The 20,613-nt window shown below is 41.3% G+C and overlaps 1 protein-coding gene across 8 annotated transcripts; it reads right to left on the bottom strand.

Moving 5' to 3' along the window:
• Positions 1–7,840: 7,840 nt before the first annotated feature.
• LOC124109504 (saoe class I histocompatibility antigen, A alpha chain) lies at positions 7,841–19,402 on the bottom strand. Of its 8 annotated transcripts, none has more exons than XM_058586654.1 (7): positions 19,247–19,402; positions 18,698–18,967; positions 18,134–18,409; positions 17,190–17,465; positions 10,584–10,683; positions 8,337–8,382; positions 7,841–8,170 (listed from the first exon to the last, which is right to left on the bottom strand). In XM_058586654.1, exons 1-6 carry the CDS (start codon positions 19,308–19,310, stop codon positions 8,358–8,360), a joined length of 1,011 nt encoding a protein of 336 aa, XP_058442637.1. In that variant the 5' UTR covers positions 19,311–19,402; the 3' UTR covers positions 7,841–8,170; positions 8,337–8,357. The 8 variants fall into 8 exon arrangements, 7 of the variants coding, with proteins under 7 accessions (XP_058442637.1, XP_058442638.1, XP_046324129.1 ...); XM_058586655.1 differs by having other exon boundaries at positions 7,841–7,966; XM_046468173.2 differs by lacking the exons at positions 7,841–8,170; positions 8,337–8,382; positions 10,584–10,683 and adding exons at positions 15,780–16,169; positions 16,330–16,375; positions 16,949–17,062 and having other exon boundaries at positions 19,247–19,401.
• Positions 19,403–20,613: the final 1,211 nt, after the last annotated feature.

The following is a 20,613-nucleotide window of genomic DNA, read 5'->3' as shown; positions in this document are numbered from 1 at the left end:
CTCAGATAGAGCATTAATCTCCAGAATACACAAATAACTCAAAAAAATTAACAACAACAACAAAAAAAAAAAAACCCAATCAATGAATGGGCAAAGGAAATGAACGACACTTCACAGAAGAAAAAAAAATAGAATCAGTCAACAGATATATGAAAAAATGTTCAACATCTCTAGCAATTAGAGAACTGAAAATTAAAACTACACTGAGATTCCATCTCACTCCAGTCAGAATGCCAATCATCAAGACTACAAGTAACAAGAAATGTTGGCAAGGATGTGGGGGGAAAGTTACACTAATACATTGCTGGCAGGATTGCAAATTAGTGCAACCAATCTGGAAAACAGTATGGAGATTCCTCAGAAAACTTGGAATGGAACCATCATTTGACCCAGTTATCACACTCCTCAGTATATACCCAAAGTACTTAAAATCAGCACACTGCAGTGACACAACCACATTAAAGTTTATAGCAGCTCAACTCACAATAGCTAAGCTATGGGACCAAACTAGGTGCCCTTCAACAGAAGAATGGATAAAGAAAATGTGGTATATATACATAATGGAATATTACTGAGCCATAAAAATTAAGATTATGGCATTTACCAGTAAATGGATGGAACTGGAGATTATAATGTTAAGTGAAATAAACCAATCCTCCAAAAGCAAAATCTGAATGTTCTCTCTGATAAGTGGATACTAACACAGAATAAAGGGTAAATAGTGAAGAACAGAAGTTCATTGGATTAGACAAAGGGAGATGAAGGGAAGGAAGGACAGATGGGAATAGGAAAGATAGTAAAATAAATAAGACATAACTTTCCTGTGTTCACATATGAATACCTGTGAAACTCCACATCATGTTCAACCACAAGAATGGGATCCTAATTAGAACTAGTCATTCTCCACGTATGTATAATATGTCAAAATATTTTCTGTTGGGAGTCGGCCCAGCACCAAAGACTAATCTCCCCATCCCCCAAGAAGAGCCTTCCAATGGTGAGCCCCGCTAACTCACATGATCCTTACCCACCAATCAGAACTTCCCCATCACCATCCAATGGTGAGTCCTGGTGACTCACATGATCCTTACCCACCAATTAGAAAGCACCCCATGCCAGCTGCCAAAACCATTAAACTGTTTCAACCCTCAGACCACCCCCCGGCTCTATAAATATGCAGAGCTGACTCAATAAACTGGCATTTTATCCAACGGCAAGCCTTGATCATTCTTTCATATTCTACTGCCATGTATATCTAAAAAGAACAAATAAAAACAAGAGTATTCTGATTTTAGATATAAGTAGTTCTTTAGTAATTAACTAAATGTTGAAACTAATGTTAGCAGTCTTGGAAAGAAAAAGCAAAACATAAAGGTTCTATAACAACCATCTACAACATTGGGCAAGGAAGTAATAAAATGGAAAGTGGAAAAGGTAAACAGGAAAGATAAAACAACCAAGAGAAGGTACTGAAGCCAGCAAACAAGGACTCACTTCACAATATGCTTAAGGAAAAAAAGGAAAGGTTTGGCAAAGATATGAAAATCTCCAGAAATTTCATCCATAAAATAGGGTCAACCCTCCAGCATGTAGGCACAGGTAACAATTTTCTCAATAGGACCCCTAAAGCTAAGGAAATAATGCCAGGAGTTAATAAATGGATGGCATCAAATTAAAAAGCACAGCAAAGGAAACAATTAAGAATGTGAAGAAAGAATATACAAAATGGGAGAAAAGCTTTACTGTTCTGATGGAGGATTAATATTTAGAACATATAAAGAATTCAAAACACTTTACACCAAAAAATCAAATAACCAAATTAATAAATGAGTCAATGAATTAAACAGACACTTTCCAAAAGAAGAAATACAAATGGCCAATAAATATATGATAAATGCTCAATATCATTAGAAATTAGGGAAATGCAAATCAAAACTACACTGAGATTTCATCTCATACCAATCAGAATGGCAGTCAGCAAGAATACAAATAGTAAATTCTAGAGAAAAGGGAACACTTTTACACTGTTGGTGGGATTGTAAATTAGTGCAACTACTATGGAAATCAATACAGAAGTTTCTCAAAGAACCACCATTTGATCCAGCTGTGCTACTACTCAGTATTTATCCTAAAGAATTAAAGTCATCATACTACAGTGATGCATGCATGCCCATGTTTATAGAAGCACAGTTCACAATAGCCAAACTATGGAACCAGCCTAGGTGTCCATCAATGGATGAATGGATAAAGAAAACGTAAGTTATATACACAATGGAGTTTTATTCAGCCATAGAGAAAATAAAATTATGGCATTTTCAAGGAAATAGATGGACCTTGAAAACAGTATATTAACCATAAGCCGAACTCAGAAGGTCAAAGTACAACTATAATACATCAATGAAAAACTGTGGAAAATTTTTTGATTTTTTAATATACCAACAATTTATAAAAACACATTTAATAGACCAAATATTCATTTTTTCTTATGGAATTTAAGAGACCAAGAGTGCTTGTATTTATATTTAGCAATTGATTTTTCGGTATTTTAACTTACAAATGACACAGATGTTTTCTTCTAACAAATATGTTTATACATGTTTATCCCATTTATATAAAATCTAATTAACCCAAATTTTTAACAGCTCTTTTATATTAACCTAAAAACCAAAATATCAGACAAGCAGAGTTAATATTTTAAGATATTTTTCCTGTCCCACCCCATAAAAACCCTAAAAGCAATAGACAGTATATTTTAAACATTTTTCTTTCTTTCTTTCTTTATTATTTATTTATTTATTTATTTATTATGTGGAGCTGAAGGTCAAACCCAGAGCCTTGCATGTGCGAAGCAAACACTCTACCACTGAGCCATAACCCCAGTCCCTACTTTAAACATAAATATCATCCCAAATGTTTAGTAACCTAGACAAAAAAAAAGTGCATTGAATAATTTTAAAGATGTCTTACCAAAAATTTAAATTAACTCATTTATCTAAGATTTATTTAAGTGGGCTGGAGCTGTGGCTCAGTGGTAGAGCACTTGCCTGGCATTCATGAGGTCTTGGGTTCGAACCTCAGCACCACATAAGTAAAAGTAAATAAATAAAATAAAAAGATCCCTTGACAATTAAAAAGTATTTTTTAAAAAAATGTTTATCTAAGTCATGTGAACAAATAAGTCATTGGATTTGTGTCTTTTAAAAATTTATGAGTACTCATTTATTTATCAGCCAATTTGGTACCATGTAGACACAATTACATGTACACAAACATACATAAAAATGACAGAAAATAAAAATTTCATTTAGAATCATCATTTGTCATTTTTTCAAATCAGTCTGTTGATACAATTACCATAGTCATAAACAATTCCTAACTTTAAACCTGCACTTCCAAAGATATAACTTGGTTGAAACAAAGTGGAATATTTACATCCCAAAGACACAGAATTTAATCTAAACATCATTGAGAAGGGTAAAGGCAAATGTCCAGTGGAAGCGAAAATTTTAAAGGTGAGGCTTGTTATGCAGGCTTAAGATAACATTTTTCCCTATTTGAAGAGCTGATCAATAGCACACAGCATTTTTTGTAAAGGATTTAAAAAATCATATACTGGAGATCTAGTTGATAAGTCCTTCTGACCTAACCTATTTTCTAGTCAGATATAGCCCTTCCAAGAGAAAGGCAAGGGGCACTTTCTAGGCCCATCTAACATGAGAAAGCCTGCTGTAAGCTTTCCAACACTTTTTCTTCCTGCTTTAATTTATCACAGGTTTTAGTCTTTTGAGAAAGAGTTTGCTTAAATTTTAAAATATGTCCCATTGTATCAGAATTTATATATATATATATATATTTTGCTTTTATCTTACTGCCTAAGGACTCTAGACCAGCCCATAAGAAAACCAGTTTAAGATATTAAATGTTCCATATTTTTTAATACTTGCAATTTGAGGCATTGCAATCATCAAACATAAAACCACCTGGAGTACCAGATTTTTTTTTCCTCCAAACACTCTCCCCCCTTGAATTTGTTTCCCATTTTAACAGAGGTCTCCTTTCTCCCAAAATTGCAACCTTCAGAGTAAGTGGTTTTGAACTAAAATGTGCAAGTTTGCAATGATTAGGAGAAAGAGACATAAAGCAAAAAGGCAAATTTACATAATGGATTGTGAGGAAAAAAGACAAAATATGTTATCCAACAATGTTCTGACAAAGTTTATGAAACAAAAAAATATTCAAATTAACCAGCTCAGAATAAACCAAGAATTGTAAGTCGAACAAATTTCCAGTAGGGATCGTCATTGCCAGCCATCATATTTTTTTTTTCCTTTATCAAGTCAGTCTACATAAACACACACTAACAGATAAATAAACACATAAAACAATTACATTAAACTAGCATGCACATTCAGATAAATAGGCCATACTGTACAAAAATCCAGCACACCTATAATGCCTGTAATCCTAATGGCTCAGGAATCTGAGGCAGGAGGATTGCAAATTCAAGGCCAGCCTCAGCAACTTAGTGAAGCCCTAAGCAATTTAAGGAGACCCTGTCTCAAAACTTTAAAAAAAAAAAAAAAAAAGAAAGTAATTTTAAAAGGCTAGGGATGTGGCTCAGTGGTTAAATGGCTGGGTTCGATTCCTGGTACTAATATATATATATATATATATACATATATATTTCAACAAAATCCTCCCACTCTCCATTCCTATGCAAGTCATAACTGAGATCTCCCAAAACCAACCCGGTTTCTCTGTGTACCTTAGGTCTACTTGGCACCACAGAAGAATCCTAACTTCCCTTTCAGACAAATGGGAAAAGCCCAGAGGGGTTCAGGAAAGAGCCCCCAACAAGGAAAAGGAAGGACAAGCCTGCCATGCACTGTCAGGGAGAATTTATCAGGGGTCAGACTTCAGGGGCCAGAATCCAGAAGTTTGTTTCTCTGCTTCAGTAAATGATGATATAAAGCAGCCAATGTCATCCCACAGTAGAAAGGAAGGGAGAGACCCTATAATGAATGTAATTTCAGCAGCTTCATGGGTAACTCCTTTTCTGCCTCTCACTGGAAGAAGAGGTGTCACAGAAGAAGGGTTCATGGAGTTCCCAGAGAGAAGAGAGAACTGGACTTTAAGACCAACAGGATCCTTGGCATACGTGATGGAAAACAATTTCAGCACATGCCTGTCAAAGGCATAGACAGAGGTTTATTTAGGAAAGTAGATACACATTCAAGGGAGAATGGGGGCAATCTGCAGAAGGAGAGACAGTCACCCACTGGTGTGGGATGTTAATACTTATAAAGGGCCAGTGCTGGGGGCTGGACAATTGGTGGAGACAGGGTGGAGCTACACAATTTCCTGCCAGGTTTTCCTTTGGGCATTTCCCTCATTTTACAAGGGCATGTGCCAAAGGGCATATTACTCAATATTTACAAATGTGCTTTCCCATCTCAAGGACTTGTGGGTCTTTAAGTCTCTCTCTTTATCCTAAATACCTATTTCATGCCCTCTTCTTTCAGGTCTGACCGGCTGTAAGTGGCTAATGTTCAAAGAGCATGCTCTCTCCTGGCTCATCTCACCTAAATTATTATCCGAGTCCCAGGCCAGAGGCCTGACTCTGGGAATCCAATAAATAAGGTCTGGCATTCACCCTAAAAAAACAAATCAAAAAAGTAATAATGAAAAGTATGAAAAGAGCCAAGTATAACGGTGCACGCCTATAATCCCAGCAACTCGGGAGGCTGAGGCAGGAAGATCGTGAATTCAGCCAGCCTCAGCAACATAGCGAGCGAGATGCTACCTCTAAATAAAATATTTAAAAAATGGCTGGGAATATGGCTCAGTGTTTAAGTCCCCCTGGGTTCAATCCCCATAACCAAAACAAACATGAAAGGAACCAAGGAATCTTAATCAGTGTAGCTGCACAGGGAAAACAAGGGAACACATGTCCTTAGCCTCATCTAAACTAATAATTGTATCTTCATTTTTGAAGGACAGTCTACCAGGAAAGAGAGTTTGTGGTTGACAGTTTTAGTCTTTCAGCCCGTTCCATATGTCATCCCATTGCCTTCTACTTCAATGGTTGCTGATGAGAAACTGGTTATTAATCTTAATGGGAACCCCTTGTGTGTGGTGAGTTTTTTCTCATTTGCTTTCAAGTTTTTCTCTTGTCTCTGCACAGTGTATCCTCAGCCTCTTCCCACTAGGACCATGCTCCACGAGGCCAGCATTTTTTGTTTCTCCTCTAATGAGATTCACAGATGCAAAAAATACTGTCACATATCTGACACACAATAAGTGTCAATTGAATAAATGATTCCTGTAGAGCACCTCCCTCTATCTTTATTGAAGGAGTCTCAGTCTCAGACTCCCCATGGCAGCTGCAGCAAAACTGTCCTTACACTGACATTGGGGATGCCTGGGATTTTCTCACAACCGCTGCCCTCCCTCTTACACTCCCTCCCAAAACAGCCCTCCTGCTCCTGCTCTACACAGTGCATGCTCACACTTACACCTTCAGCAAAGAAAAGTCCTTGACATTTGGATCTATTTTCCAAAATATATATAAATATGAATTATACTCTGTCCTATAAACACTTCAGTTTAGACAGGAGCCAGCACTAGGATTACTAGAGCTAAAGGCATGGAGAGGGGTAGGCCAGGAGAGCAGAAAAAGAATTTCAAAAGGAATTTACCTAAAAAGAGAAACAACAGGATCTCTCCCCTTGACTAATCCTAGACTCTATAATTCAATTTTTAAATATTCAGGGAAAGAAGGAAAGAACACAAACAAGGAAGCAACCTTGTAAGGAGGGCAGAAGATCATACTGTGAAAACTCATCTCTTGATACCACAGAGACTCCTGTTTGCAGGGGCCTTATGAGAACAATGACAGGAAAAACTCCTCTTGCTGCTATCAAAAATGAAGGACACTAGAGAACAAGGAGACCAGCATCATACCCAAGAACAAGAACAGACATAATCCTCTATGAGAAGCAAGAAATAAACACAAAAGTCATGGGCTGAAGACCACACCAGGGGCTGAACTTAGGCTGGCCTGGTGTTGGAGCAGGCCCCAAATGGCCATAATTAGGCTCACTCACCTAGGCTTCTGGCAAGCTATGTCGTGCTTTTAGTGTGCGACCAAAACCATGAATCATCTATGCTATGGTCAGTGTAACCAAAGTCAGAAACACTCTGATTCAACATATATACTCAAAGTCATACACATTCTGCTTGTGAGCACACACCCACTTATGTGACTTGTTGGCAGTGTGCCTTCTTTTGTTGGCCTGCATATAAAAAGAGCCAAAGGAAAAGACTTGGGGGCTAAATGGAACTAACCAGGGCTAAACTAACGGGGGTAAAATGGAACTGGCTGGGGGCTAAAGCTGAAGCTAGAGGCTGTTGTCACCTCTGAATAAAGCATGTCTACTATCCTAACTGCTTCTTGCATCTTCTTCCACCTGTTGGGACACTGAATCTGTTTCCTAGTTCTGAGCCCCTACCCAACAACCTGGCCACAGAAAGCCCTTGCTACCCATGGTCCTGGCAATTCCTGTATCCCTGTGATCACAGATTGTAGAAGTTTTACCAGAGGGGCAAAGAGAAAGGAGCAGGGACGATGACCAAAGTCCAGCATGGACTGAGCACTGACTGGGCACAGTCCCAATCACTCTCTGCTCCTCACAGTCTTCTGTCCCCATCTGCAACAGACTCAGCACAGCAAAAACAGACTGTGGATGGTTCTCAGTGCTCTAATTTATTTCCTTCCTCAAATTTCAGGCATCTTTTTCTTTCATTAAGCAATCAACCCCTCATTTCAAATAACTCCAACTGTTTAAAAATCAATTTTATATTTAGATTCTTATTTTCTGTACAGAAATAAAAACTTGAAGATCAGTGTACTTGAGTCGGTGATGGAGTCCTCTAAGTCATACCTTTGTTGGAACAGGAAAGTTGACTGTGGAAAAGAACATAGGTCAGTATTGGGATGGGGTCCTGGTGGGTAGGGTTGCTCTGGTCTCCCCACCTTCTCACATTATGCCAACAAGGACACAGACACATTTAGACACTTTGCAGGAAGAGAATCCAGGAGTTCTTAGAGCCACAAAGAGGAGGCTTGAACAAATCTTCTTTCAGTCCCAAACAAAGCAGCTGTCTCAGACTACAGAACAAAATAATCAAGAACAAATTCAGGTCAAGCGCTATTAGTGGCAACAGCTGAACAAAGCTTCACTCACTCAAAAGGGTCAAATTCAGAAAGTCCTGGAACCCAGTTTGGTCTTCTCTGTCCCATCCCCTCTCCAACATCAGGCCCTGCAGAGTCTCACCTTTATGCCGTGAGAGACGCATCAGAGCCCTGGAAACTGTCCCTCCCTGGAACAGAAAAACAACTAGATATATTCAGAGGGCAAAAGAGAACTGGCTGAAGGAAGAATTATGGGATGGGTGATATTCCCCATGGACTTCTGCCTATGCAATCCTAAGGATCATCCCTTTCGCCATACTTATATGGAGCCCGAGTGTAGCTCCTCCCTTCTTTTCTACCTGTGAGAGGTCAGCAAGGAGGAGGGCCATGAAGGCCCTTTAGGAAGCCCCTAGTACTAACACTCAAAGGATGTTGCCAGAACATGATTTCAGACCCAGGAAATGACCAGGAGGCATGGGGAAAGGAGATTAGAGGTACTGAGCCATCTGCTCTCCCAGAGGTTTGCCCTCAGCAGGGACCTTCCCTTCTGACCTCTGACTGCTGGGAATCAGGTCCCCATCACAAAGATCATCAGGGTGCAAAATCTGTCTTTTATTTTTCATGTGCTTTATGATAGGATGTCAGCAAACAGCCCCAGGCTGTATAAACATGTATGTGTGGGTTGTACTTTCTATTAATGAGGCAGGACACACTTCTACCCGGGGCCTGAAATAAGAAAATTCAGACCCAGATCCTCCTCTACCTGCTTCTTCCTCCACTTCATCACAACAACCACCACAACTCCAATGTCCACAGCTCTGAGAAGAACCAGAACCAGGCCAACAATGATTCCCTTGATGGAGACAGAGGGCTGAGGAGGTGGCTCTGTGAAGCCAACAGAGGGGAAGGTGAGGAGCTCTGACCCCCAGCTTTCAGCCCTGACCTACGAAGAGGCTCCAGAATGGCTCCTGCTTTTCATGAAAATAAGCTCCGTGCCCTCATCCCCTCCTGACCCCATCTCAGGGGAGGGGTTCGGGCAACCCCTCATGCTGCACAAGGTATGTGATTTCTGCTCCCCTCCTGAAGGCACCACCACAGCTGCCCATTTCTGGAAGCTTCCATCTCCTGCAGGCCTGGTCTCTACAGGCTCCATGTCCTGGGTCTGATCCTCCTCATACCACTGCCAGATCAGAGTGATATCCTTAGGGCAGAAACCCAGGGCCCAGCACTTCAGGGTGACAGCTCCTTCAGGGCTAGGGTGTGAGTTACATGTGTCTTTGGGGGCCTGGGAAGAAGAATGACAAATTTTAGGTACTCTGAATTCTCTGTGGGTCACTCCAGCATCACTCAAGTGTCCAACCTGAGAATGAATAGGACAACTGGTATAGGGGAATGCCAAACCCCAACACTAAACAATACCTGCTCTGCTAAATCTGTATATCCTGACCACCACTTGAAGCTACATGTAGCCACATGACTGTTACCACCAACTGAACACGAACAGAAGTGAAGTATCAACTTAACATTTCATAACTTACGAGGATAAACTACTTGTAAGTGCTACTACTTCCCATGCTACTGTGCCTGAGTTTCAACTTGACCATGCAGATGAAGATAAAGAACCACAAAATGGAAGAAGCTATATCCTTAAATAACTGTGTGGAGTTGAACTGAATTCCCATGTGAGACTTAAATAAGCCACAGTCTAAACCACAATATTTTGGGACCCCACGTTATAATTGCTTTGCCTGTGTGTTAACTGCAACAATAGACTTCTGAAGAAGCCATTGAAAATTGGAGTATTACTAAATTGATTTGATAAAACAGTTCTTATACTAACTCTTTGCTGGAATATACTGTGTTTTGAATAGTAAAAGATATAAGCCAAATACAAAAAAACCACAACAACAAACCCCCACATGCTAGCCTACACACAGGCAAAAGGAATAATCTATTTCTTAGAAAGTTGTAGAATCAGGGCAGGAAGCTCCAGGTATTTGAGGGATTGTAAAGGGTCCTGACTGGGTGGAAGAGGCTGAAAGACTCAGAATCACTGCAATCAGATCTCCAAAGACATTGGGTGTAGCACAGAGAACAAGGCCTGAGAGAGGTCATGATTCACAATCTGTTCCCAGAATCAAAGGGAACCGCTGATCAGTTATTTCAGGGATCTACCCTCTTTTTCACAGTCACAGATTCCCAATTGTCCTGAGAGAAGAAAAAGTGGGCCCTGAGGTGAGTCATTCTCTGCTACTGGATCTGAAAACCCAGGAGCACTCTACTTCCCCCCTGTTGATAAAGACAGTATTCTACTAGGATCTCATTTTCCTCCCCTCTGAGGAGACGCCCCACCCCACAGATGGGGAAATTGCCTTGTGGCAGCTCTTACCTTTGCGTCACAGTGTCTCCTTCCCATTCTCCAAGCGTCTCTGGAGCAACTCCACGCACTTGCCCTCTAGGTAGGCTTTCCATAGCTCTGCTGCAAGCACCTTGGAAATTAGCATTATTTAGTTAGGTTGAATAAAATATGCTTTTGAATGGTACAATCCTATTATTTATCTTTTTTAAAAATATTCTTATTTAATTGTAGATGGACACAATGACTTTATTTTATTTTATTTATTTATTTTTATGTGGTGCTGAGGATTGTACCCAGTGCCTCACACATGCTAGTTGAATGCTCTACCACTGAGCAACACCCCAGCCCCCTATTCCTGATTTTATGCTTGAGATCTTTCTTGCCTGTGTGTACAGGAGACATGTGCACTAATGTTTATGGCAGAGTGGAATCAACCACTTTTACATCCACAGGAAAGTACCACATGGTGGTATAATCATCAAAAGTAAAACTTCTGCATTAAAGTAAATGAAGGACAGCCTTGCACAGGAGGGATAAGGCTTCTACATGTTATGTGCATCACAGAAACACACATGCAGCAGGAAGGTTATAAACAGGCAGAATGAATTAACATTTAATTGGGGATGATACAATTATTGTAAAATTCTTTAAAGAAATGGAAAGGAACAGTTAACCCAAGATTCAGGATGGAGTTTCTATTTGGGGGATGAGACAAGGCAGCAGCTCAGGAGACTTCATAGTTTCTGTTTCTTGTGCCTGTGGTTAGCACCCAGGTATTTACTTGATCTCATCTCCTTAAACTGGCATTTTCAAACTACAATTTGTGAACAATTCCTGATTAATTTTTTTCCATGAAAGATAACAAAGCAACAAAGTTTACTGCAAGAATTGTTAGCAAGAATTATTCACGTTGGAATAAAGCCACCACTGTATAGAATTACTTTATAAAACATTAGAAGCACATCCTAATGGGGTTTTTGTTTTAGAATTATACTGGTGTCCAAATAGCCTCTACCATATTTCATTCAAAAACATTGTGAAGGATATCAAGAAATTTGTAATGTTTTGAACAACCAACAATAAAAAATTTAAAAAAAAAACATTGTGAAGGACATTTAATTCATTATAGGAAGCCAACCAAATAGCCAGTTTAAAAAAAAAAAAAAAAAAAAAAACATTAGTTTCTGGATGCAAGCTAACAATTTCTGACTACCAAAATTGTCATAATGATAGACTGAAGTAAACACTTTAGACAATTCACAGTTTTCTTTTTTAATTGATTTTATTATTTTTTAAATACATGACAATAGTGGGACAATTCACAGTTTTCTAACTGAAAAGCAATCTGTGTGTATTTTTTAAGATGACACTTGAGTATAAAAATTGGCATGCTTAACAAGTAAATTTGAAACTTCCTAAGAAAAACAAAGATAGTTATCATTTAAAGGAATATTGTGATTGCACTGAAGTCCTGGGTCTATGTCATCGCCTACCATACACCACTCTCAATGATGTTGCAACTTATTGAAAAGGAACATTTTTTATTGAGAATTCACTTTAATGGTGAATAATACAATCATGATTTCAAATTTTTTAAATTTCTCAAAATTTATTTTATGACAGAATATAGTCTATCCCTATTAATTTTCTACTTGTCATTTTTGTGTGTGTGGTTCTCTATAAGTAACAAATAGGTCAAGGTAGCTGATAATGTTGTTAAGCCTTCTATATTATTATTCCTTCCAGCAAAGTGAGGGGGCTTAAAACCTCCAAATATGATTGTGGATTTGTCTTTATAGTTTTATTAATTTCTACTTCATGTGTTTTGGAATTTTGTTATTAGGTACATACATGTTTAGGATTGTTATACTTTCTTGAAGAAGTCACCTTATTATGATTATGAAATGTCCCCCTTTATCTCTGAAAATACTTTTTCTTGACATTTATTTTATATTAATAGCTCTACTTCAGATTTCTTGTGCTTTTAACCTATTGGTGTATCAATATTTAAAGGATGACATATGTATAAAGCATATAGTTATTGTTTGCTTTTACCAGGTTAAAAATTATTACTTTTCATTACAACATCTGTATCATTTATATTTAAATTAATTATTTATATTGTTGGGGAAAAAAAGAACCCCTAGCATGAAGATTAGTGAAAAATTGGGTAAATGATAGTTTTGATGTAATTTGGTAGAAAATGGGTTGAATAGTCCTGCTATACAGAGAAGATTGTTAGAAGGTTTTGTTTCAACTCTTCATTCTCTCATCTATCATATGGTACACAGCAACAGATTTATTTTAGTGTTTGTTAAAGTTTTTATTTTGCCAGTCAAAAATAATAGATACATATATACATAAAGCCATCAGAGATATTTTGTAAACAAGTATGTATATTGCAAATGTTAAAATAATAATAATAAAGGAATATCTTACAATAAAATATTCCAAGCCTTGAGCACATCATCCTTCCCTGGAAAGACGGTTTATTTGTATTAGGCCACAAGGCCATACAAGAAAATACTAAATAAGGGCTGGGATTGTGGCTCAGAGGAAAAGCACTCACTTAGCATGAGTGAGGCTCTGAGTTTGATCCTCAGCACCATATAAAAATTAAATAAGGATATTGTGTCCACCTACAACTAAAGAATAAATGTTTTTAAAAAAAAGAAAGAACTAATAAAATCATTCCCAGTACATAGGCAAATAAAATTTCTTCAGATTGCTTGCTGAGAAGATATTGCTACATTTAATTCCAGTTTTCCTGGTTTCTGGGTGGACTAGAAATCTATATCCCATTGAAACCACAACATTATCGCTCAGGCAAAAACAGATTCTGCTTGGATGTCATCTGTCCATAGTTTACAAAGGGTCTAACAGCTGGAAGGTAGCTGACTTTTTTTCAATGAAATCTCCCAAAGCAACACCAAAACTGAAGTTTCAGTGGTTGAGTGCATGGCTCCAGGGCAGAAACATCACAAGGAAGAATATGACAAAGGAAAACTTCTCCCCTTGTGGCAGCCAGAAAGCAGAGAGTGAGGAGCCAGGGACAAAATGTAATCCCCAAGGGCACACCACCACTGGCCTACTTTCTCTAGTCAAGCACTACCCAGTGATTCATTCAAATTATTAATTCACCCAATGGATTTATCCACTGTTGAGGTTATGTAATAATTTAATAATTTAATCATTTCGTAATTTAATCATTTCACCTCTGAACATTACTATATTGGATATCACGTTTCCAGTACACGGTTTCAGATCCAAACCATAACTGTGAAATTGCCTTTTCTTTTCTTTATCACTCATTTCTAGTAGTTAGAACATTGGAAACTGTGCTTGTAGTAGTCAGGGTTCTACAGAGAATCACAACTAACAAGTTGTGTATCTACATGTATTTCTGTCTATCTGTTTAAGGAGATCCTTTAAGAAATTGTCATATGCAATTTTGGAGGCAATGACTTGAAAATATTCAAGGTAGACTAGCAGGATGGAAGCTCAGGAAGAGCTGATGTTACACTTCAGTCCAAAAACAATGATGAGAAAATACATCTTCTTTGGGGGAGGCCAATCTTTTTCTTAAGGTCTTCTATTGATTAACTGAAGCCCAACCACATTTTGAAGGGTGTCCTGCTTTACTCAAAGACTACTGACTTAAATGTGGATTTCATCTCAAAATGCCTTTACAACATCCAGACATGTTTGACAAATAACTGAGTATCGTGGCCCTAACCAATTTGACAAATAAATTAACTATCACCAGTTCCCCCGTCATCAATTTGGCACACAGAAGCATCTCCCTAAATCACAATATACATCTAAATAAAGAGAATAACAAGTTATACTTCCACCTAATATGATAAGACTCTCTGCTTACAACTGAACTACACCCATGATGTCCTCTCCTCCTCCCCTTGATAGACATCCCAAAATGCAAAACACTAAGACATACACTTAACAATGCTTAATACTATGATAAACAGTAAAAATTATTTATGTTACATATAAAAGGGTGAGATTCAAGAAAATAAGTATATTTGATTAATAAATACATACCACAAACATATTCATAATAAAATAAAGAAGATATGCAAATGAAAATTACAGTCCTCTCCTCTGAAAATGGTCATGTGTTGCTGCTGGTACTCATAATTATCTTCTTCCACCTCCCATTCCGTATTCCCTTCAATTCAGCAAGTAGTTCAGCTGCCTGTGGCATTTCTCCTGCTGTGGTGATGCCAACCTTCATTCCTGAAGGGTCCTGGCCACTCTTAGTCCTGCCTGGGTTGGGCTGATGTAGTTTCCCATGGACATTAATCTCAGGGGATGTAACACTAAGAGGCACCCTAAGGGAATCCTGTATTCCAGACATTCCCTTCCTTCCCTCCCTGGGGAGCAGTTGTCCCATGTCCCCCTGGCTGCCAGGATCCATCACTCAGGCCCACCAGCTAACTCCACTCTTGGGTTCTTGACTCAAAGCAAGAAGAGCCCAACATGGCCAGTGACAGTTGTCCTTTCCAATTCAGTGAACTCATTGTTGTCTCTTGATGGAAGCATTTCTTCTATGAAACTAAGATCTCCAGGCCAGCAGGGCATAAGGTCATGGGGAGAGGAAGCCCATACATTGCTAGTGAGTCACTGGGGGCCATAGTAAGAGTTGCCACACCCATTCCCATTTCTTGATTCCTGGACCCATGAATCCTGGCTGTGGGGGAAACAGTGCCACATGTCAGACACTAGTTCAGAGCACGTGCAGCCTCCTGAGGAACCTGGCCCCAGCCTGCAAGGTGTCTCCATGTAGCTGCCACTGTCATGGAGTCTTCAAAGGGCTACGGCACCCCTCATCAAGCCAGCTACCTCAGGAGGAGGGAGAACAAGCATATACATAATCCTCCATAGAAACTAAGGGACAGGAAATACAAAGGATGAAGGGGGACAGCCTGATCTGGCCACAGGAAGCCATTGATGCCTAGGGTCTGACTGACAGCAAAAGGCTCTGGTGATGTCTGTGTCCCAGTGATCACAAGTCCTGGTGGGCAAGGTTCTCCCGAGTGACAAGGACAAGGGAATACAGAAGATGACCAAGCTAAAGAGGGACCACATGAAAGCCCAGCATGGCCTGAGCACTAACTGGACACAGCCCTGTCCACACTGGGTTCCTCACAGCCTTCTTCTGTCTTCAGCTGTAGCTGACTCAGGACAATGAAAACAGGTTCTAGAAGGTTCTCAGTGTTTCCATTTATTTTCTCTCTCTAATTTGGAATTTTCTCTGTTTATTAACCAATCAATCCACTGGGTCAAGATTTTGAAAAATATTTATATTCTGATTCTTATATTCAGGATGGAAGTAAGAAGTTGTGGCTCAGTGCACAGTGATGTTGAGAGAGGGATGGAGTCATCCCAGCATCACCTCTGCTAGAACAGGAAAGGTGAGTGGGCAAGGGATGGTGCAGGACAGGGGTCCTGTGCACTGGTCTCACTTCTGCACATTATGCCAATAGGAATGTGGATGGCTTAATAACCCATGACAGAAAGGGACTCCAGAGTTCTTCTAGTCACAAATGCTTGAACAAATCTTGTGTTGCTCAGTCCCACACAAGGCAGCTGTCTCTGCTACAGAAGAAAAGCGTCATGAACAAAATCAGGGCAGTTGCTCAAAGGGACAACATTCTGAAGAACCCAGAACTCACCCAAAGATCCAAGAGAATTCCCACAACCTTCTCCATTCCCCTCTATCACACCTTCTACCATTTTAAGCCCTCCAGAGTCTCACCTTTATGGGGCTAGAAAAGTATTGGAGTGATGGGCACTGTCATTGCCTGGGTCAGAAAAACAACAAGACAGAGTCAAAATCCAAAAGGTATGTGAAGAATGAATAAATTATGGGGCAGATGAGGGACCCTCCTTGTTTTCCCATCTACACTATTCCAAGGGTCTCAGGGACAACACTCTCTGAACAGTTATGGAATAGCTCTCTTCTTTTCTACCTATGAGAAGAAAACAACCTGTGTGTGCCAGGGAGGAGGCAGAGCTATGAGGGCTTGAGGAATCCCCTAGGCCTGGATCCCAGGGAAGGTTCCTGAACTGTAATTGGAAACCTTAGAAAGGATCAAGAGGCATGAGGATAGGAGATGCCCAGGCACTTAACCAATCACTCTCCTGGAGGTCTGTATCCAGCAGGGACCTACCTACCCCTTTGCCCTCTGAATGCTGGGATCAGGTCCCCATCATGACAATCATAATGGTGATCATTTTGTCCTTTATTTTCCTTGTGCTTTACAATAGAGTGAGTATCAGCAAGTGTGTATGGATGGTGCTTCCCATTAATGAGGCAGAGCTCACTTCTACCAGGGGCCTAGACCAGGTACACCCAGAACCCTTGACTTCCCTACCTGCATTCCGCCACCACCTCATAACAGCCACCGCAGCTCCAGTGACCACAACTACAAAAAGAACCAGGCCAGCAACAATTCCCATGACAGGGATGATGGACAGTGCAGGTGACTCTGGGAAGGGAAGGAAGGTAGGTGAGGGACCCTGACCCCTAGCTCTCAGCCCTGACCCTACTGAGGATTTTCAGAAGGGCTCCTGCTTTTCCTGCCAACAGGCTCTGTGCCCTCAACCCCTCCTTACCCCATCTCACAGTGCGGGGCTCAGGCAGCCCCTCATGTTGCACATGGCATGTGTATCTCTGCTCTTCCCCAGCAGGCACCACCACAGCTGCCCACTTCTGAAAGGTTCCATCCCCTGCAGGCCTGGTCTCCACAAGCTCCATGTTCTGAATCTGGTCCTCTCCATCCCTCTGCCAGGTCAGGGTGATCTCCTTAGGGTAGAAGCCCAAGGCCCAGCACCTCAGGGTGACATCTCCTTCAGGACTGAAGTGATAGGTCACATGTGTCTTTGGAGACTCTGAAGGGAAGAATTAGAAAAATAAGACATGTTGGGGCTGGGGCTGTAGCTCACTGGTAGAGTGCTTGCCTAACACATGGGATGCACTAGGTTCGATCCTCAGCACCACATAAAAAATAAATAAATAAAATAAAAGTATTGTGTCCATCTACAACTAAAAATATTTTTTAATAAGACATTTTACATTACCTCCCATGGCCACTGAACCAGTGCTCATGTGACCATACTAAGTACACACAGGACAATGGAAGTGAGGAAGGAAAGCAAAACCCAAGCACCAGCCTGGACTCAAGCTTCTGAGATAATCTCCTTTTCCTTGGAAAGTTGTAGAATCAGACTGACCAGGGAAAGATGCCCCAGATCTCTAAGAGGGACTTCAGGTTCTGACCTGAATGGAGGCCCAGAGACTCACAAAACCTGGAGTCACACCTCAAACAATTTGAATGTGGAGCTGAGAACAAGGCCTGAGAAAGTCACCTTGTGGTACCCAAGGCTGCTGTCAGGGTCAAAGCAATGTGCTCTTAAGTTTGTTCAGAGATCTTCTCCCTCCCCATTCCAAGAAAGACTTGATGCCTTAATTGTCTTGAGAGGAGGGAAGGCCCTCTGGTATTCTGTTAGCAATTCCATTTTTGTCCAAACTATGTCGGGCTCCCCTCATCCCCTGGTACCTGTGTGCAGCAACTTGTCCTTCCCTTTCTCCAGGAATCTGCGGAGCCACTCCAGGCACTCCTCCTGCAGGTAGGCCCTGTAGTGCTCTGCATCTCCTGAATCCTCCCATTTGCGCTGGGTGATCTGAGCAGCCTTGTCCCACGTGGTCCAAGAGCGCAGGTCCTCATTCAGGGAGATGTAATCCGCACCATCATAGGCAAACTCCTCATATCCACGAAGGAGGCTTCCATCTGGCCCAAGGTCACAGCCAGAAATCCACTGGAAGGTGTGAGAGCCTGGCCCCGCCCCGGAAGTCAGACTGGCTTTACTCCAGCTTTTACATCTGGTGCTTAACTCTGCCAGCGCAACCCAGCAGCCAGGGTGGGAGGGTGGGTGGGTCTAAGGCCTTTTCCGCCTAAAAGGAAAATGAAACCCAGCGAATACCCGCGGGGTCTGAGTCAAGAGGCCAAGTGGTGTCTGGTGGCCTGGAAACCAGACACAGTCTCTGAGACCGCGGTCGACCTTAGCTCCTACAAAAGAGGTGGGGGCATTTGTCCCCTGCCACCCGGTCCCGGGTCACTCACCGTCCTCGCTCTGGTTGAGGTAGCGGAGGGTGGAGCGCAGGTTCCAGCGCAACTTCTGCTCGTGGGCTTCGGCGATCTTGGTTTGCGCTTCCCAAAACGCTGGTGTCTCATACTCCATCCACTGCGCGCGCGGCTCCACCCTCGGATTCAGGGCGTCGCTGTCGAAACGCAGGAACAGCGTGTCGTCCACATAGCCCACCGAGGTGTAAAAAGCCTCTTCGCGGCCAGCTTGGAACACGGAGGTGTGGAAATAACGCAGGGAGTGGGACCCTGAGGACAGAGAGCAGCTAAGACCCAGTGCGACCTCCTCCGGACCGGGGTCCCTGGTTGATCGGCCGGTGATGGGAAGAGGGGACGCGGGGACTCGTGAGACCAAAAGGGGGCAGAAGGACCGGGAAATTAGGTCAGGACAGGACGAGTCCGAGATGGAGGAAAAGTTCAGGCTTCACAAGGTAGAAATGCCGCTTCCCTGAATCTGCGACCCCGCCGGGCGGTCGGTCCCCTAGATCCTAACCACAGAGGCTGTTTCCCGTGGGACCCGGTACTCACTCGCCCAGATTTGAGTCAGGGTTAGAGGCCCCCAAAGCAGCAAGAACAGGGTTCTGAACTCCATGACTCACACCCCATAGACGGGGAGAATCCGAGTTCCTGCGGGTGTATGCAGCTTTTGTTACCGGGAATCGTGGCGACGACTCTGATTGGCTTCTCTAGAAACCACTAGTGTGACAAAATAACTTTGGGCACGTCAGGAGTCACCAGGCAGAAGAACCTGACTCAGGTTGAGAGATGAGCAAGTGAAGTTCCCGGGAGGTGGGGAATCCCCAGAATTTGGCTTCCTCCCCACACCCCCTATAGCTAGGTATTTGTTAAAAATCTATAAAACATACCGAAATCTGAGAATTCTACAACTTTAAAATTCTTTGCTCAGCTTCACATCCTCACCTCCTGTTTCTACAGCCCTGCTTTCCAGACTCTCTCATTCCTCAGGCCCTGCGCCCTCACTCACCTCCCATGACTACTCTCCCACCTCTGTGAGCCATCCTGCAAATGTGAGTCAAGTTGTGCCATTTCTTCATTTAAAATGCTCCAGTGGCTCCATCTCACTCTGGACAAACCTCTAAAATGTAAGGCCCACACATAGGCTTAGGGCTGTTTTAATTACAGTTGTATCCCCAGGATATAGAGCCATGCCTGGTTCAAATGACACTAAGATAATAGGCGTTCAATGAAAGAATGACAAATCGGATTGTATTAAAGTTTAATAGCATCAATGAAATAATAAAATAAAAAATAGAAAACCAAACATTAGGAAAGATATCCTGCCCACTGAAGCCTATCTTTTTTTTTTGAGAGAGAGAGAAAGAGAAGAGAGAGAGAGAATTTTTTAATATTCATTTTTCAGTTTTCGTGGACACAACATCTTTATTTTATTTTATTTTTTTATGTGGTGCTGAGGATGGAACCCAGGCGAGCATGTTACTGCTTGAGCCACATCCACAACCCAAGAAGCCTATCTTTGATAGAGTAACTGCACACCAAAGTTAGCTAGGGATGCACAAAACTCCCTCATCAAACAATCCCTCATCTCAAATTATGGGGGGAAAAAAATCACACCTGGAAGAGTAGTTGCCAGAAACACTGACCACAAAAAAAATCAGATTCAAGTCATTTCAGCTAACGTTTATATCTTCCTTAGAACCACTGGCCTGCAATGTTAACAAAATAAAAGAGATTACATGTGAAAGAGATAAGATATATGGAGCCCACATTCCAGAAGAGGCTATTTTTCAAAACACTGAAAAATTGAGGCACCTTCTGTCTGGGTCCTACATGTCTTCCCTTCAAAAATCATATAAAAGACTCTCTCTTAGGGAAAGTAGAAGGCAAAAGCCAACCATCTTCTAACAATGCCAGCT

This window comes from Marmota monax, unplaced genomic scaffold (assembly GCF_021218885.2).
Source record: "Marmota monax isolate L192 unplaced genomic scaffold, Marmota_monax_Labrador192_F-V1.1 WCK01_AAM20220418_F8-fsc01730, whole genome shotgun sequence".
NCBI lineage: Eukaryota > Metazoa > Chordata > Mammalia > Rodentia > Sciuridae > Marmota > Marmota monax.
This window is presented reverse-complemented; position numbering and strand designations above follow the sequence as displayed.